We start from the raw sequence: 19,090 nt of genomic DNA, 5'->3' as shown, positions 1-19,090 counted from the left end.
CGGGGACCCCAAAATCAAACAGGTGTCGGGCCACATTTGCATGTTAGCATTTATTGTTTAGACAGTATTAACTACATCAAAGAAAAATGTAAGTTGGCAGAATTACAAAGTTTTTAAACCCCATTTGTCTGGACTTTTCAAGCTCTCTTAAATAAGGAAGTACTCGCCAGCAGTCAGGTCCCAGGTGCCCACTTACAGCCTTAAGACTTGGGCTTTCAGGGTCCCCAAGAAGAGACCAGCACTGCTTGTGCTGTCCCTGTGGTCCTGTCCCCAGCTCAGGAGCACCTGCCCCACCTGCCCACCCGGCCCCCAAGAGCTGCAGGAAGGGGAGGTGGCTGGGCGGCTGGGTGGGGTCTGTGTGCAGGTGAGAGCCACCTGGCAGCACTCACGCTTACTTGGGGACCTGCCTGCCTGGCCCTCCCTAGTCCTCGCCTCGCCTTCCCAGGACAACAGAACGGGGTCGTCGGAGCAGCAGCTCTGGAGAACACTTCCTTGGCTGGCACTGTCCCCTTTTCAGGTATCTTACCTGCACTCCTCCTGTTTGAGTGAAAATGACCCAACCTGTCATGACCCTGGCAGCTAGTCACTGTGCTCAGCGGTGAGAAAGCAGGAGGACCTTCGAATCCCCCTCGTCAGTCCACATGTGGCCAACCCCGCCAGCCTTCTTCCAGGGCTACTGGCTCTTTGATCCTAGTGGCCCCGGGCCCTTCACCAGCCCACAGGGCCCAATCGATAAGCCTGCACTGAGCAAAGCAGACCTTCGCCTCTTCCATCACGAGGCTGATTATCTCCTTACACCGGAAGACAAGGAACAGAGACACTCCAGGGTGCAGCCCTGGCCTGAAGACGACTCCCGGGACAGTCACATCCCCACCTTGAGAAGGTACTCCCAGCTCACTGGGGATTTATTGGGGCCCATGTCAACTGGGAGATGCTAGCAGTTCTTCTAGAAGATTCCAGGTGTACTCAGGGCACAGAGATGGCATACAGCCTCATTCTTGGCCATGGTGTTAATCAAAGCCAATGTTATTCTCACATTTGGCAGTGACAGACGCAGGATACCCCTGGCACGAGTCACACCTCAGGTCAGGGAGGATGGAGACAAACTACTTGTTAGGCAATGGCGAGGGGCGGCTGGAAAACGCCCAGTGAAGACCCACGAGGAGTCCCAGGCTGTCTGTCTTATAGGCAATGGGAGTGGCCTGGCCTGAGGGAGCAGAGCCAAATGGGCAGGAGGAAGCCGCTCAGCCTTGCCCGCGTCACCCTGTCACCGAGGCCATGGAGACAGAGACGTGGCCTAGGCAGTTTTCAAAGCGTAGGACGCGTCCCCACCCCAAAGAACATTCAGCCGGCACAGTAGATGGGGTGCATGTTCGTGTGGTTGTTCACAAAGGTCAGAGAAGCTGGAAATGACACGTGACAAGTGCAGACAAGCTGCCCGGACACAGCCCAGTGCCCCTGAGCAGGCAGGGTCCCCCTACAATGACTGGGTGAGAGAAGGAAAGGGCAGACGTGCAGTGCGTGGGCTCCGCGGCAGATGCAGTGGGTGGGGCTGCCCTGCGCCCACATTCCTGGCAGCTGCAGCTTTGTGGGGTCTGGAGAGAGGACAGAGCGCTGGGCTCCGCTCTTGTCAAGGAGACGGTGCCCAGCGGGGGGACCCGTCTGGCACATCTCAGAAGGGCAATGGCAAAATGGGTAAGAGCCACGCGGGCTGAGCCAGGGTGTGCACTGTCTGCATATAGTAGGTGCTCAACAAAAACGGGTGGGACAGCCAGGAGGGGCTGACACGGCAGCAGGTCACTGTGAGGACAGGAGAGCTGCCTGCACATCATGCCTGGAGTCCAGCCCCAGCACGAGCCCCTAGCTCTCCAGCCGTGCACGGTCAGGCCACCCTGGGAGCCCTGAACTGACTGACCGGTGACAAAGGAGGGGGTCAGCCTTGCCTGCTTCACACTAAACCACCACAGGAAGTGCCCACCCTCGTAAACTAAGCCACCACAGGAAGTGGCAACTCCACCTTGCTGCCCACCCTGGCAAACGGGGAAGGGGTTAGTAGCAGGCAGCGCCAGCACACGCGTGTCTGCCATTCCATATGTCGGGGCTGGCGGGCCCTGCGCCACGGTCTCCCATCCCGCTGTCACTGGGCCATCTGCACCACGACGGCTCTCCAGGCTTTCTCCTTGTCAAACTCCTTCAGGGGGCTTCTGGTCACCTGCGACCAAGACAGGTAAAGCGTCACTTCTCCTGGCCAACCGTGTGGGGGAGGGTGGGAGGAGGGCCCTGCTAAGGTGACAGCCCTTCTCAGCCTGTGGACAGCTGGTAGGAGGCCCCTGGGTCCCGCCCCTCAGTGTGCCACACTCCACAACACCACGTCAGGACGACCAGAGCCGGAGCTCAGGGTGAGCTCTCCACGCGGCCCACACGCCGGCTCTGGGTGGGGCGCTGCAGGCCAGCACCTGGCAGAGCCCGCGTCTGCACGGAAACACTCCACAGTACAGGAATAAATGGGGGCTGCAGGCTTTTCCTGGGGGCAGGAGACGACGCCCCCACAGAGAAGGGGCCTGGACTGGCCGGGGACCGTACGAAGGCATCAGCAGGGGCCTGAGGCCCAGGAAGCAGGACGCTCAGGGCAGTGGTCACCAGTGCCCACCAGAAACGGGGAGGGCAGCTGCCCATGTACACTGGGGCACAGGACTTCACCGACTCCATGCCCTGGTGTCCTGACACAGAACCAGGTCCATTGCATGGATGGCCTGGGGACAAAGCCATCCCCGCAGGACTCTGACCACAGCCAGGTAACAATGACAAGGAAGCGGTGAATCTGAGGAGTGTGATGGAGGGGACAGCGCTGGGACAGGACGGAGGTCAGGTCGCCGAGGACCCAGCTGCCAGCAGGAGAGCGTCCCCCAGCCTGGCAGGAGCAGCCTGGCAGGGGCACAGGGCCGGGCACAGGCCCAGGACGCTGCCAGGACGCGGGTGGTGTGCACAGCACAGGACCAGAGATGGGAGGGGCCTGAGTGGCGGCTGGGCGGCAGGAGTGTCCACTCCACCCCCGGCGGCCCCTGGGGGCCCTGCATAGGGCACTGTGCACCCAAGGCCAGTGGACAGGTGTGCCCAGCGAGAACACCACTGGATGGGCAGCTCACAGGGAGGAGACGCTCACCCCAGCCTTTCAGTTATGGGGGAACGAGAGGCAGGACCAGGGAGGGTGTGGTGCAGGCAGCTATGAGCCTGGCAGAGCCTGCCAACCAGAGGTCGGGAGGCCACCCCATCTGAAGGGCGTGGGGGGTGTGCGCCCCTTCCCACAGAGAGGGGCCGGCAGGGGAGCCCAGTGTGACCCATGCAAATCCTTGCAAAGTTCTTGTCCATGTTTGCAAGAGTGAACCAGGAAGCATTCAGTCCTTAGTATTTTTTCAGGAACAGATGTGTGTTTGCCTAGCTGGCTCTAAGGAAGTATTACATATTTTACTTCTTCAAGATTTTTCCGGAGTGTTTTAGAAATACAATGTGGCACAACAGGTCTTGAAAGAACTCAGCCAGGGCAGTTCTTTGTGTCACTTTGCATGGGGCCCTGGGAGGGCCGCCCCCCAGGGCAGGGAGGTCCCCGCACAGACGCCACTCACCTGCCCAGCTGGGTGTTCCTGCGTGCCGACTTGCGTGGCCTCCCAGGACGTGCCCACCTTGAAGCTCACGCACTGGATGACGGTGCCCGCGTGCAGGCTCGCCTGCAGCAGCAGCTCCAGCAGCAGGAGCAGCAGGAGCACATCGTAGGATTGCTGACAGCAGAAACACGCATGAGCGGCCACCTGCCTCCCCTCCTGGATCTCGCCCAACCCCCCTCACCCCACCCCAGTGAGAGAGCCCCCGCTTGCCAAGGACACAAAGCAGCCAGCTCCCATGCCCACAGCCCAGGACGCAGCTGCTACTGCGAGGAGTTCTCCTGCAGAGCCCCAGCCAGGCACCAGCTGTGCTGTGACTACAGTAACATGAACAGTAGCCTTTCTGCTCAGCGACCGAGCGTGGAGGAAATCAGCTCTGCTCTGTGTTGTTCCGGGTTTAACAGATAAGTACAAAATGGCCCTTGGGCCACCACCCTGGTGGCACGCGCTGGCTGCTCATGGTCCCATGTCTCATGCCCCCAACAACCACCCCATCAGCAAGGGAGCCAGGAAAAGCACCAGGCCATGCCAGCGGTGCCCATGTGGGGCAGAGCAGACCGGCCATGTACAGGCAGGAAACACGCTCTTGAGAGTGGCGGAGTCTGCTCTGGAGGAAAGAGAGGGACAGGGTCCCAGGCAGCGTGACGCTGCTGGACATGAGGCTGAGTGGTGCCCAGGACCAGAGGGAGCAATGTGGCCAGGGGATGCAGGAGATGCCCGGGGCAAAAGGTGTGGGGGCCAGAGGAAGCCCGGTGGCTGCAAAGACGTCTACAAAGCACCCAACCCTCCCACGCCGCATGAAGGCCTCCAGCCTCAAAACACAAAGCAACTCAAAGTTAACACAAGAACAACCTCGGCGTCCATACAGTGTCACTGTCAGAAACAAAAGAATGAGCAACTCTCTTCAAGTTAATGTGTAAATTTAACCATGAGTCCAATAAAAAATACAGTGGTTCCCCCATCTGTGGTTTCACTTTCCACAGTTTCAGTTATCTACGGTCAACCGCAGTCTGAAATATTAAGGAAAATTCCAGAAATAAACAATTCCTAAGTTTTAAGTGGCATGCAGTTCTGAGTAGCGTGATGACATCTTACACAGTCGCTCGGGACGTGGCTCGTCCCTCTGCCCAGCACTCCCTGCCCGTTAGTCCCTTGCTGGCCATCTCGGTTATCAGATCACGGTCACGGTGTCACGGTGCTTGTTCAAGCCACCCTGGTTTTACTTCATAGTGGTCCCAAAGCACCAGAGCAGTGATGCTGGCCACTCGATACGCGAGAGAAGCTGGAAAGGGCTTCCGGTACGTGAAAAGCTGAAAGTTCTCGACTCAGTAGGGAAAGAAAAATACCATAGACTGAAGTTGCCCAGATCTACGGTTAGAAGGAATCTAACATGCGTGCCCCTCACACACACGTGCCTTCTCACATAGGAGGGACGTGCTGCTCCTTACATGCATGTGCCGCTCACACGGAACGTGCTCACTCACACAGAACATGCTGTCCCTCACGCTCACATGAGAAGCCAGAGTGGAGGCCCGAGTATCACTTTTGTTTCACTCTCCAATGTGAGAACCACCCAGGCCAGGACCCACCATCAGGGCTAAGCCACAGGTGAAGGTGCTGGGACAAGACATCCGCATGGTTCCCGGCCTGACATGGGTCACTTTCTCCCTACGAGAGGGAACGCGTGCCTCCTTGGAGGTCAGTCTGGCAGCCACTGCAGAACCAGGCAGAACCGCGACACCACCTGCTCCTGAATTCACTCCCATGGACGCCACAGGAGACAGGCGCACAGGTGCGACCGTCTCCCAGACAACTGGCCCAGATTCCAAAAAGTCAGTGCATGGGGGAGAGAGGGGACCACCCTGTGACTTACAGCCAAATGCCAATGCGAGCCTGGGCGGGGCTCACCCCCAGCACATTCTTGGGACGATTCATGAAAAGCAAATGTGAACTGGACAGCAGGATGTCACAGGGTAACTTGAGCACCTCAGGTGTGACCACGGAGCTGTGGGTGTATAGGACTCTGTCCTTACTTGCAGAAATGCCAATGCATTTAAGAGTGACAGGTCAGGCTGGCTGTCAAGTGTCTGCACTCGTCACGCACACGTGAGGGTGTGCGCTTAGCCCACCCGTCAGTGTCAACACGCATGTGTAAGCCACACACAGACCACTGCGGAATCTCGGTGTCCCCTGCACTGGACTTCCAACTCTTTGGTATGTCAGGCTCTCTCAGGATAAACATTTGGGGCAAATGCCATCCACCCTGGAAATAACACTGGGTTCCTGAGGAACAAGCCTCACGATGTGGCCGCAAGGCGGGGAGCAGGACGGGAAGTTATGGGAACTTGAGAGTCCTAGTGACGGCTGTGCCCATGCACGAGAGGCTCTCAGTCCTCAGGTGTGTCTGTAAACTTAACGCGACTGCAATACAAAGTCCTACAGGAGCCCTCGTGACCATTGACGAATGGCTGATTCTACACTGTGATGGATGTGGAACGGCTAAGAAAACCCAAGATAAGGATGAAAAAGTTTATCCGGACGGGCTGCAGGGCTGCGATGATACCAGGAGGACGGCCCAAAGTGACAGGGACAGCAGAAGCCTGAGTGGAGCGCGGCAGAGAGAAGAGCTGGCCCCGCGGGTCAGCAGGACAGAACGGGCGTCAGAGAACGGGGAGACACCTGATCTGCACACGGTCACACTTCAAAGCCATGTGTCCCGGGGCGTCCCCTCAGGTACGCACAGCGCCAGCAGCGGCAAGCTTGCACAGCCCACGGAAAGAAGCGCGTACCTTGATGGCTGGTGGGTACGCTTCAAACATCTCCATCACTCTCACCACACTGAACGTCAGGTAGCCGGCGGCCGTGAACAGCAGCGGGGACGTGAGGCTGCAGATGGCGATCAGTACCTCCACCTGGGGGGACACGAGGGCGTCGGGGTGGGCCTGGGGTCCCTGCTCCACACCCACCAGTGTCTGTGAGCACGTGTGCCTCCTGCTGAAGTGTCTGCCCCAGGATCGCCCACAGATCCCAGCGCACTGTGTGCCACGCAGGTTTCCCCGATTTACGTGCCATTCTCCACTCTGGTGAAGAAATGACGCTTAGGAATTGCTGATCTCCTCCCCCTCGGCTGAGTCACAGCAATTGCACCACATGTAAGAGTCTGTTTGTTCCCAAACAGTCCAGCCTTCGGACAATCCCATGGCCCTCCTCAGGTCTCCCCGCCCACAGCCCTGCTGCCTGGTTCCTGGCGCAGCAGGGGCCTTGTCACGTGGCAGCGTGGAAGGGACGGGCCAAGCCCTGGCACCACTCAGTGGGTCCTTGATACCCTGGGGATGGGGCTTCACCTACCAGACACTTGCTGGGACACTCTGCTGTCACATGACTGGCAATGGCACTTGGAAAACACTAAAGAGAGAAAAGAAAAAAGACTTTAGACGTGACAGTCCAAGAAGTCAGATTCCAAGCGTGTGCCCTCCCGTTTGATGGAAGCCACCCTTGTCACTAGGAGGGCTGGGGCAGGTGGCCAGGGAAGCAGGGCGGCCTCTCTGAGGCTTCCTGTGCTCTCTCTTCTTTAATGCAACTCAACTTAGCCTGTGACCCTGCACAGAAGCTGCAAGAACCACGCTGGGAATGCCTGAGAACCCTGCGATCACCGACATGTGGGGGGTGCCTGAGAACCCAGCGATCGCCCGCTGCTGACATTTCACCACATCTGTTGACAGGGAATGCCGCCCCAAACACTTGTGAGTGCGTGTGTTGACAGGACACTATCCTAAACTATGACAACTCAGTACCACACGGGGGGAATTTGACACGATCCAACAGCAGCATCGCAGGTACACGCCATGTTCAGACTCTTCCTGTTGTCTCAACAATGTCACGCTCACAGCTGTTTTTGATGCTGGTTCAGGATCCAATCAATGACCACGCTTTGCATTCCCAGGAGACCTCGGTTGATCCTCAGCGGGTCGCCTTCATGGCACAAGTGGCTCTGAAGTGCGCAGCAGCCAGCTGTGCCATGCCTCAGCGTGGGTCACCAGCTGTTCCTTTGTGATTAGAGCCAGCAGCCCCAGGAGACACTGCCCCCAGGTCAGGGGTCAGGGGTCGGGGGTCGGGGGGACAGCCGCCATGATGGCTTTGAGCACTCTGACCAGGTCAAGCCCTCGCCATGTGCTAGGTGTGCGCTAAGCATTCATGTGGGAGCACTTAATGTAAAATGATAACATACTGTAAATATATTTGGTGAAATATGCATTATGTTATAAAACAATATAAATGTCACCTATTATAAAATCATATAAAATAAAAGTAAACAGTTTTCGGGAGAAAATAACACAAAAACTATCAATAACAATAGCAGTTAAAATAAAAACAGTTAACACACTGACTCCCAAACTCCTCTGACGGCAGAGCCACCAGCGCCCACTTTCCCACCCTCTTCTCTCCCAGCTGCTTTGCTGCCTGAGTGTCACCAAAACTGAGCTCAAAGACCAGCCACGTCAGGCTTGATGAGTGGCCCGGGGCTGCAGCTGGCAACGGTGCAGCCTGGCCAACCACGACGGACAAAGGCCACCCGGGATGTACTCACGGCCACTAAGATCCAGAAGAACGTCACGGAGAGGTGCGGGCCTGAGATGGTGTCATCCACGTTCAGAGCAATGACCCCACCCAGGACAGCGGAGACACCAGCAATCACCTCGATGACCTGCAGGGGCCATGGACAGTGGAGACAGTGTCACCAGGGGACACGGGACGGGCTCCCCAGAGTCCCCAGAACACGAGTGTCAGCAGGGTGGGGAGGGCAAAGCAGCGACTGTGTTGAAAGGTTGAGGATGACCTCCCAAAGAATACTGAAAATGAATGCTTTTCACACTAAAATTAACAGGAAAAGGAGGGGAGAAGCTCCCACCTAGTCAAAGGAGGGCAGACAAGGTGGGAAAAGACGCCGAGAGAAAACCAAGGATGGCAAAATACACACGAATGTGCCCAGAGTTGCTCTCGCGATGAATGGGCTCAATTCCAAAGGCCACAGAGAGAACTAGAGATAAGGTGGAAAGCAACATACCGTTATATGTTTACAGAGATGCACCAAAATAGAAGCACGAGAGAAGTTGAAAGTAAGAAGGGAAAAGAAACACTGGGCAAATGTTAACCAGAGATAGTTGATGACTTAAATTAAAAGCATCAATACAGATTTTATGGCAAAAACCATTACTGAAGATAGAGTTGCTATGTGATGATGAGACAAGGAAAGAAATTCACCAGCAAGCGATGCTAAACTTGTATGTAAATAAAAACACAGGCTCCAAAAAGCTACAAAATTTCAAAGAGAAAATGAGCCCAACTCAGAGGGGGAGGTTAACAGCTTTCAGTCATAGAATAAGCAGACTGAAAAAACAAAAAACAAAAATAAATAAAAACTGAAGTAAAAAGAAAGGGTGGCTATATAATTTATCCTTCAAACCAGGGCACTCCTGAGCGTGAAAGGGGACATGCTTCAGAACGGCTCAGGGACAGCAGGTGTCAATCAGGACAGTGTGTGTTACTCATACAGACCTATATATCACCTATATGTAACCCCGGGTCTACACCTACCCTGGGTCTACACCTAACCTGGGTTTAAACTTACCCCAGGTCTACACCTAACCCAGGTCTACACCTAACCCAGGTCAACACAACTGGGGTTTACACCTAACCTGGGTCTACACCTAACCCAGGTCTATTTAACCCAGGTCTATTTAGCCCAGGTCTACACTTAACCCAGGTCTACACCTAACTCAGGTCTATCTAACCTGGGTCTACACCTAACCCAGGTCTATTTAACCCAGGTCTATTTAGCCCAGGTCTACACTTAACCCAGGTCTACACCTAACTCAGGTCTATCTAACCTGGGTCTACACCTAAACCAGGTCTACACCTAACCTACCTCGATATCTAACCTACCATGAGTCCCAAAAATAAGACCTAGCCGGACAATCAGTTCTAATGCATCTTTTGGAGCAAAAATTAATATAAGACCCGATACCTATTATATTATATTATATTATATTATATTATATTATATTATATTATACTATATTAATTATATTATACCTGATCTTATATTATATTAAAATAAGACCGAGTCTTATATTAATTTTTGCTCCAAAAGACGCATTAGAGCTGATTGTCCAGCTCAGTCTTATTCTCAGGGAAACGGTATGTTAATATCCAGTCTATATCAATATCCAGTCAACATCAATATCGGGGTCTATCTATATAAACCTGTGCCCCTAAGAGTTGAAGAATACCTGAGACAAGGTATTTTGTCACCAACAACACTACTGGAGCTGTATTACTAACAGAATGAAATCTATGCACAGTCCATGCAGCCGTATCCTACTCATCGTGAAAAATAAGTATGATGGTTTAAACCAGTGTGAACTGTCCCCCCCTTAACACGTTGCGTACGGATCACGAGAATCTTCGTTTTTTCTGAGCGGATTTTTATGAGGGATTTAAACCCCGCCGTACACAACGTGTTAAATAAAATAAAATCAGGAGAAAGAAAAGGAAAGTTTTCTTACCGAGTAGGACTTCAGGACCCGAGTAGGAAATGTCACTTCATACAAAGTGTTGTTGCTGTCAGAGATAGAACCCTAAAAAGAAATGACAGAGACTCACCTGGGCGCACCCCAGTGGTCTGCGGCCCCGCCCTCGGCACAGGCTGTCACCTAGGGACCTTCTAAAACATGAGTGGCTGGAAGCCACTAGTGACCACAGGCTTGAGAGCAGAAGCTCAACGAGAGCTTCTTCCTTGCTTGTGAGGATGTGTTTACACGCAGTGACACTTCCACAGACTGGGTCTCTGTGACACTGCTAGGGGCGGGCATGGTCAGAGCCTCACGATGGACGAGGTCCTGCTGCACCTTCCAAGGCCATCAGCTTCCAGGAGACCCCGGAGAGTGGGGGCTGCCCAGCCTGCCACAGGCGGGCGGCATTCTCGTTTTCGGGGGGGCTGCCCTGCAAGGGGTAGATGACCCCCACTCTCCGTGCGACGTCTGCACAGAGGGGACCTACCTTGTGCTTGCAGGACGCCTCGCTGGACCGTGCAGAGACAATCACCATGGCTGCCGTGAGGAGCTCCAGCAGAAGTAGCAGAATCAGGTTGAAATTGATCTGCCGAAGGAGAACACATGTCTGCAAACCAGCTTTCTTCACTTTTACCCCGTAAAGCCGGCCTGCGCACGGGCTGAGACGCTGGCCCCCAGCTCTGGGGGGCGTCTTCTATCCAGGCCCAGGGCATCTCACACCACACTGTTTGTCTCACAGTCGTGTTATTTTTAAACCACTGTTAGCTGGAGGGCTGGACTTGGCCCTGGGCTGTGGTCTGCCAGCCCCTGCTCTAAATCTTCCCTGGTGGTTTGTCCCTCCTGAGTATTTACTCCTAAAGAGAGTAAAACTGGGCCAGCCAGGTGGCTCAGGTGGTTGGAAAGCTGTGCTCCTAATGCTGAGGTCGCCGGTGATTCCCACATGGGCCAGTGAGCTGCGCCCTCTACAGCTAAGATTGTGAACAACGGCTCTCCCTGGAGCTGGGCCTGCCGGAGGTGGAGTGGGCTGCTGTGTGCTGCCATGTGCAGCTGGTGGCCAGCGTGAGTGTCCAGCAGCCAGCATGAGCAGCCAGAAGGCTGCTGTGTGCCACCGTGGGCGGCCAGTGGCCAGCGTGAGTGGCCGACTGACTGACTCAGCCAGGGGGAGCACAAGGCTCATAACACCAGCATGGGCCAGGGAGCTGTGTCCTACACAACTAGACTGAGAAACAATGGCTTGAACCGGAGGGGGGGAGGGGCGGAAGAAAGGGGGAAAAATAAAATAAAAAAAGAGAAGAAAACCTATTCACATTGAAACCTGTGCATGTTTGTAGTGGTTCTATGCATACTGGCAAAAACTGATGACACCGGGGGGCTTTGGGGAGCATTCTATATCCTGACTGTGGGCAGTTACACAAATCCACATCTATGTTATAACATTCAGAGTGCTACAAACTAAAAATAGTCAATTTAACTGTGCAAACCAGCCAGTCCAGAGCCCGTCCCCTTGGTGAGGCCCCTACGTGGGGCCACTTCCCCACCCTGCCCCCCCACCAGGTACCCAACAACTGGGGGCAGCGCCTGTGCCCGGAGCCCGCGACATCATTCACACAGCCCATCCTCGATCCTCGGCCTGCCCTCCTGCCTCACGCTCCTTTCTGCAGAAACCACAGCAGAGGCTGCTGTGCCCGCTTTCCCTGGCAGCCTCCTGACCCGCAGCGTGGCCCCTGCTTTGGGGGTCTTCAAATATTTCAAAAAATTTTTTTTAAATCAATAGCATCTCTCTGTACCAACCATAATCAATCTGAAAATATAATTTAAAAAAAAAAGACACCATTCATACAAGCAACACAATCTGTAAATTACCTAGGCATTATTGAACTGAGAACACACAAAACATTAAAACCATCATAAAGCGTTTATTCAGACAATTATCTGAATAAATGGAGAGACAGTCTGTGCTCTCAGATGGGTGACAACACTCTAGAGGGGTGATTGTCACAATGCTTTTCTATAAACTTGAAGTAATCATGATGAACTTCCAGCTGTATTTTTGGAGGAACGCACTAAGCTTACTCTAAGATATGTTTGAGATAAGTGAGGTCAGCTTTGACGAAGAGCAAAGTGGCTGGACATCCTCCCACGAGACAGAAGATGCACCACAAAGCCATCCGGCTAGAAGTGTGGTGGTGTCTGTACCAGAGAAACCCACGGCAGCAGAGCCGTCTGTGCGGGAGTTGAACACATTCGTGAAAGCAAGTGCTGCCACCTGGGTTACAGGTGAGCCAAGGATGGGAAGGAGGCCAGGTGAGGAGGGGCTCAGACGCGTTGGTGACTAGAAGCTGTGACCACGGTCATCTGACCGGAGAACAGTAGACATGATGACGCCAAATGCTTGACAGGCAGTGACGGGGTGGAGCAAGCCACGATTGTGGTTCCGTTGAATCCAGGGGGCATTCGTGACTGCCTTCCTTGGTGTGTCCACGTTGACACCATCGTGGGAGGAAGGGTGGGAGGCGAGCCACCCAGCTCCGTCCCTAAGAATGTCAGGTGATGTGGTGCCTCTGTGAGCACAGGGCAGTGCTAACAGGGCGACAACGAGATAGGCACATCCTTACGTGCAGGTGGAAAAGCCAGGAGCAGGCAGCTCTACCACCAAGCACCGTTTGGGGAAAGCAAAAATAGAGGCAACCCAGACGACACTGACGGCTGTGTGGGGGCAGGGGGCGCTCAGAGGACCCAGCTCAGAGGCAGAGCCGGCAGGAGCGGTGGGAGAGCCTCCTTCCCAAGCGCCGCCTCCCACCGCGTGGTTCTGTCGCACCGTGTGTGTGCATGTGCGTGTGTGTGTGTGCATGTGCGTGTGTGTGTTCCTTCAGAATGTACCTGTGAGCTCCAGACTTTTCCAGGGCCTGGAGCAGGCATAAGGGTCGTGCGGGCCAGGAAGGGAGGCTAGCACCCCAGGGCCTTGCCCATCTGATGCTGGCAATGGCTCTCCTTGTGGCTTTCATGTCCCTCCTCGGGTTCCTACAGGGGCTGCGCGTCCCTCCAGCTGCCTGCTGGCGCTTCCTGCTCAGTGAGGGCCTTCCTCCTGGTGCCCTGGACTCTCCTTTGTCTCTGAGCAGGAGTCCTTCACATACCCGGGACCCTGCCTTCGTCCTGGGAGAATTCAGCGCCCTTCTTCAGCCTGCGTGGGCCTTGTGTGTCTCCTGGCGGTGCCTCGGCTGTTAGGTCTGCATGTTCGAGGGGTGGGTGGGAGGGAAGCAGGGCTCCAACCCTTATCACAGTGCTGCTGTGCCCAAGTCCAGGCCACGTCGGCACACGCGGGGCTGCTCCGGCCATCCATCCGTGTCTGGGTGGCTCCCCGTCTTATCAGACGGCTGTGCACCAGCTCCTGGTTGTGGGGCAGTTCCCCCCCCCCCCCCACCTACCCTTCCCTGGCCCTGCTCACCACCTCCACCTGCTGGGTCTGCAGTGAGTTTGCCCACTCCCCCCTCACCTGTTGACGACTGCCCTAGTAAGCTCAGCAAGACTCCGCAGTTTTCTCCAGAACACTCCGCATACCTTGATTACATTTATGCTCAGGAAGTTTAAATGTTCATTTCCATAAAACGATATCTGTGTTTAAATTACATTTTCACACTTTTCTGTTGTTGGCACAAGCAACTGTTTTACGTTGATTTTCACACCCAGCAGGCTTGGCTTGCTTTGGGTAATCTAAAGTCACATAAGCAGAAACCCATCTCTCCTGCAGACAATGTGCAGGCAGGGTGTTCCTCTCGGACCCGTGTCTGTGTTCACTCCTCGTGCCTTCCTGGCCTGGCTAAGCCCTCCTCGTCCTTTTCCTGGTCCTTAACCAAAGTGGTTCAGCATCACAGCCAAAGCAGGGTGTGGACTCTGGTCAGATCCGCATTTTTAGGAGACTGTCTCTTTTGGTGCCACCGTGTGAATGACAAGCTTTTCCATTTCTCTTAGAGGCGCATAAAGTAATGGCAACCTCACCACAAACAGCATCACCGATTTGATGAAATATGTATTATTCCTGTTACTTTTTAAGAAGTGTTGTGAAAGAAGCATTAAAAGTATTACCAAAAAACTCATCCACTGCAAATAAGGAAAAGTTAAAGACAATTCTTCAAAAAGATAAATAAAATTCTCAAACTTTGTCAAACTCAAGAGCTATGACCCACGTCTACACGTTTCCAACCCACAGACACCAACCACGCGCTCCCAAGGCAGACAGCAGAAGTCGCGTCCAGGGGAAAACCCGCAGGGTTTGGGACCTGTGGCGCTCTCCAGTGACTCACGTCTATTGCTGATGGGTTCAGAACAAGTTTGCAGCCAAACCAGATTAAACATGTGGTGGTGACAGCAAACGTGGAAACAAACAACATCTGAAAGTTGGGAATCTGAAAAACAAGACAGGAGGGTTTTTTTTCTCCTTTGCATAACTAGAAGAGTAATGGTAATATCAAACCAAATTCCAGGTCATTATTAAAAGCCCTAAAGACTAAGACACACAGGCATTAGCTGGGTGCCCCGCAAGCTGGGAGCAGAGGGTGGAGGGCACAGAGCCCTGCAGTACAGTGTGGGCTGCGGTGGGCGGTGCAGATGCATCCCACCGTGCACGTACGTACATGCATATGCACACACACACATGTGCCCGTCAGCCCTGCAGGCAGCCTGGGGCCTCCACAGGCTGGGAGCTGGGTGGCTGCCCCCAGTCACAGGCTGGACAGAAGGCTGGACTTACCGCATTGACGTTTCTCCTTGAAACGGCGAAGCTCACAATCGCCGAGGGAATGCACTGCAAAGAAACCAGAGCTCAGTGAGCGGTGGTCCCTCACATCACTCTCGCATGCCAGCAGGCGACAGCTGTGTCCGGAAAATAGTGGCCTGGAAAGCTTAAGCTTTGGGACAACCCGGGACATGTCGGCAAAACAAGTGTGGCCAGTCCACGGGACGCAGGGGTTTCTTGGACGTTGACAGGTCTCCCAGTCTGTCAGAGTCATTTTTCTGATGACATGAAAAAGGTCTTGGATAACGAACACTGCGGTGGCTTGGGCACACTCGCACAAGACCAGCCCCTGGCCCAGCTTAAGAACAACCCGGAAAGGGAAACACATCCCAGTGTGAAGGAAGCGGCAAAGCCCAGGAGGCCTGAGCCCCAGGGGGTTGTCCTCGGGGGCCCCACAGCAGCAAAGGACAAGGGAAGGGGACAAGCATGGGGGCGTCAGGGCGGTGGACGGAGGGGGGCCAGCCTTGGGGGCCACACCAGGTGTTGCTCTTGTGGGCGATGGGACCCCTGTAGACCCTGCAGTGGGCCAGCACGAGCCATAGGGACAGAACCTGCAAGATGCACGGCTGTGGTCTGCTGGAGGCAGGGGGCTGGGCCACCAAGGGCCGAGGGGGAGCTCTTGGGACCACATGACCTATGTCTTCCACCCAGCACCTCTGCGGGTGAAGGACGCTGCCCAGGGTTTTGCTGGGACACCCAGCCTAGGAGAGCATTGTCCTGGAGCCATCTGGGCAGAAATCAGGTCACTGTGGCCCCACAAGGACTGCTCCAGTGGTGAAGACAAAGGGCCACCTAGAAGGTTCCAGAGAGAATGGGGGTTGGGGGGGTAAGGGGGGCAAAGTGTTTCAAGGAGTTTTGTTCTAAGGCAGCAGAGGGGGCAAGGTGGGGTGTGGGTACAGAGTGAAGGAAGCGTGGGTCTGTGTTTTCAGACATTTGAGGACACGGGTGGGGCTGGAGCAGGACACAGGTGGGCCAGAGGCCCCACAGACCCGGGATATGCCCTGTGAGTCCAGAGCAGGACACAAGCTCTGGGAGGGGTGGGAGGCAGCCCCGAACGGGCCACGTGTCAAAAGCAAAGTGCCATTTCTGGTCCAGGGGTCTGCGGACTGACTCAGACTTGTCTCACCAGCTGTTTTCAAAAGTAATAAAGACATTCTGAAGCCAAAGCCAGATGAGGAGGTTTAGCATAAGGAAGGAGTGACAGAAACGTAAATCTCAGAGCGAAAAAGCCAAATGAAGAACCGCGAACTCCGGGAGTGGGAGGTGCACGGAGGAACACCGCTTACCGAGCCTGCAGCGCAGCGCAGGTAGTCCATGTCGGAAGGAAACACGTTTCCCAGGTACAGAGAGAACCCCGAGGTCACGAGCAGGCAGGTCTGCAACACAGAGCACGACTCAGGCGACAGCACGGCCGTCGGAAGACCACTCACACAGCCAGCCCTCTGGCTGCCACGAAGTGTCCCCACAGCGCCAACAGCATGCCTGCTTCCCACCTGACTCCTCCCCAATGGACAAAGGACAGCCATGGCCCCACTCTTCCCCTGCCCCCCATGTCAGACTATGGGCTTCATCATTTACTTGGGGGAGAAAAGGAGGGGGCCTGTCAAAATTTAAAGCAAGAATCGATGCCTCACCCCAGAAAACACCCTCTCCCCAACATGTACAATTTCAAGGCCTCAGGACCCCCACCCCAGGTACAGGTAGAGCACCTGGAACAACCCCACCCGCTCAAAGCCAAGGACGTGGAAGCTCACTGCAGAGAGGCAGGCTGTGGCACGGGGGGTCGGGGTGAATGGTCACTTAGACCAAGGGTCAGAGCAGGGGGCCTTGCGTGCATCCCTGTGATGGGGGCAGAGGAGACCATGGCCCACACATGAGTGAGGAGGGGACAGCGGGCCAGTTCTGTGGCCGTAGGCAGCTGGGGCGCTGCACAGAGCCCAGGTCTCAGGGGTAGGGGGGAGGAGGAGCTTCCTCTGTGCCCCACACGGGTGGGGGTTCCAGTGTCCGTGGGCCAGGGAACAGCTGGGGGGAGGGTGGGCAAGACTACTGGGGGTGTTGCCTGGACAGCCTGGGGCATGTGGGGGTCCTGACCTGGATCCTGGTTCTCAGCCAGGGGTTCCCAGGTAACCACATACACGGAGGCCGATATAACTCCTCAGTCGTCAAGTGCTAGCCAAGCACATCAGAAGGTGAATGTGCCAGGACCCCAGGCACAGCCCCGCAAATGTTTGCTCCTACTGGCCCTGGCCCTCAGCTCCTTGGCCCCTCAGCCAGCTCCTGCTCCAGGACCCAGCCTCCGCCTCCGGACACCGCCCACTGTTCACTCTGCCAGAGGCTCGGAGAGCATAGCCCTTCCCCCCACCTCTGCAGGGTGACTCCAGACCTCCTAGGAGTCAAGGGTCGCGGAGGCCACCCTGGCACAATGCATGACCCTGCAGACGGTTAGCATGGGCCCTGGGCTGTGCCAACCCTGGAGGGACACAGAGCAGCCAGAGCCCAGAGACCGCTTGGGAGTGGGAGAAAGTGATTCCGAGAGCACAGAAAGTCGGCTGTCGACACCATGGGGCTCTCCATAGCAGGAGTGCCCGCAGCTGCTCCATCCCATCACCTAGGAGCGCCACCGGCCGGGGACACAGCACGGGGGACAATGCCTCAGTGGTCCTGCTGTGGCTACTCACCCCCATCAACACAGAGAAGACCCACGTCTTGTGACTGAAGCAAGGGGGCAGCCTGGACGACAGCTGCAGGTCACCGGGCTTGGCGTCTGGGGCGTAGCTCCCCACGTCCGGCCTGCCCCGCTCCAGGGTGGGCATCCGGTCATAACTGAGCTCCTCCCTGCACTGCTCCTCCCGCATCATGGCGCTGAGGACAGATGTGACATTAGTGACACACGAGCGCTGTGCCTGCAGTTCTCCTCTGGTACCACTTCTCTGTTTGCAGCACAATTATAGTTTACTTTTGACCACTCTGAAAAAAAACTCCAATTGAAATAAGTTGTTTTCAGTAAAGGAAAGAGCGTTCCTGCTGAAGTGCAGTGAATTTGAAGAAGAGAAAAAGCACTTAATTGGACAAGTGAATAAAGTCACTTTCCCATAAAACAAACCCAGCCAGTCTGGATTCCGGGCGACTGCCAGGTGTCTCACAGAGCAGGTCCTCGGGTCCGACCCAGCTCCGAGGCCCAGGCTGTGCTGCTACTCAAAGCCCGTTACATCGCTCACAGTGGTAACCGAACACGAGATGGCAAAATACACACCCACGTAAGGTCTGCCTTCTGCACGTCCCTCCGCTTGCTTCTGGCGGTGGCAGCGCTGGTCTCTGGGTGAGGGGCTCGCTGCTGCCGAGTCATCCTGCCTTGGGCTTCCAGCAAGAGCTATTCAGAGGAACAAAAGCCCAGAAAATCTGCACTTAAGCCAGGAGCAGGAGAACCAGTCCTGAATTTCAATGAGATGAAGCCAGTGATCCTGGAAAGTTCTGTGGTGGTTGTGTAACCGCTGGCTCAGAGCGTTGCTCGGTCCTGTCTTACTCCGCCAGGACACGAAGGGGCCACCTCAGTCCCACTCATGCAGGCAGGACACGGGCGCCAGGGTGGACATCTCAGAAGAAGTGTGAGAGAGTGGCTCCCCCGAGCACAGAACCCTGGCAGGCGGAGGGCGGTTGCTGTCTTGGAAACAGAACTTTTGACTCAAGACCTTATTATACTGCCTTTCAAAGAGCCTTTTTCCATCCCATGATCACATGAGGACCTTCACGAGGACACCCACACACGTGTGCGCTCAGCCCGGCTGGCAGCGGGACGCTGGCCCAGTCCCCGAGCTCCTGCTGGGCCCTGTACTTCTGCTCACTAACCAGAGGAGGGGACGGGGATGCCCTTCACCAGATACTGCCTGACAGCTACAGAGACGAGTCTGTGCGCACAGGAACCATGAAATGGCTGGAGCTAACTACGTTCTGAAAAACCAGCTCCTCAAACACAAACCCACGCGACGCTCGAGCTAAGACCTCGGTTTTGATTCGTGGGATGTTCTGTTGTTTTAGTTTTGCAACCAAGCAAGGGTTAGAGTTAATGT

At 55.3% G+C, this 19,090-nt stretch overlaps 1 protein-coding gene across 1 annotated transcript; it reads right to left on the bottom strand.

Annotated features, from left to right (window-relative positions):
• Positions 1 to 31: 31 nt before the first annotated feature.
• Positions 32 to 18,671, bottom strand: MLC1 (modulator of VRAC current 1). The gene is made up of 12 exons (XM_019712365.3): positions 18,277 to 18,671; positions 17,702 to 17,885; positions 16,310 to 16,399; positions 14,979 to 15,032; positions 14,533 to 14,634; positions 10,719 to 10,817; positions 10,226 to 10,297; positions 8,248 to 8,364; positions 7,008 to 7,064; positions 6,449 to 6,571; positions 3,624 to 3,776; positions 32 to 2,212 (listed from the first exon to the last, which is right to left on the bottom strand). The coding sequence occupies exons 2-12, from the start codon at positions 17,879 to 17,881 to the stop codon at positions 2,138 to 2,140; spliced, it is 1,122 nt and encodes a 373-aa protein (XP_019567924.1). The 5' UTR covers positions 17,882 to 17,885; positions 18,277 to 18,671; the 3' UTR covers positions 32 to 2,137.
• Between the last annotated feature and the right edge of the window lie 419 nt (positions 18,672 to 19,090).

Source organism: Rhinolophus sinicus, chromosome 1, assembly GCF_057876585.1.
Source record: "Rhinolophus sinicus isolate RSI-liver-muscle chromosome 1, RSI-T2T, whole genome shotgun sequence".
In the NCBI taxonomy this organism is placed as follows: domain Eukaryota; kingdom Metazoa; phylum Chordata; class Mammalia; order Chiroptera; family Rhinolophidae; genus Rhinolophus; species Rhinolophus sinicus.
This window is presented reverse-complemented; position numbering and strand designations above follow the sequence as displayed.

Bases quoted from the DNA above. Each gene is read 5' to 3' on its own strand.
- MLC1 (XM_019712365.3), bottom strand. From the start codon at position 17,881: ATGATGCGGGAGGAGCAGTGCAGGGAGGAGCTCAGTTATGACCGGATG. The intron at 14,635-14,978 runs GTAAGTCCAGCC...CTTGTTTTTCAG, and splicing joins CAAGGAGAAACGTCAATGCG to ATTCCCAACTTTCAGATGTT. The intron at 2,213-3,623 runs GTGAGTGGCGTC...TCTTGGTCGCAG, and splicing joins AGGAACACCCAGCTGGGCAG to GTGACCAGAAGCCCCCTGAA.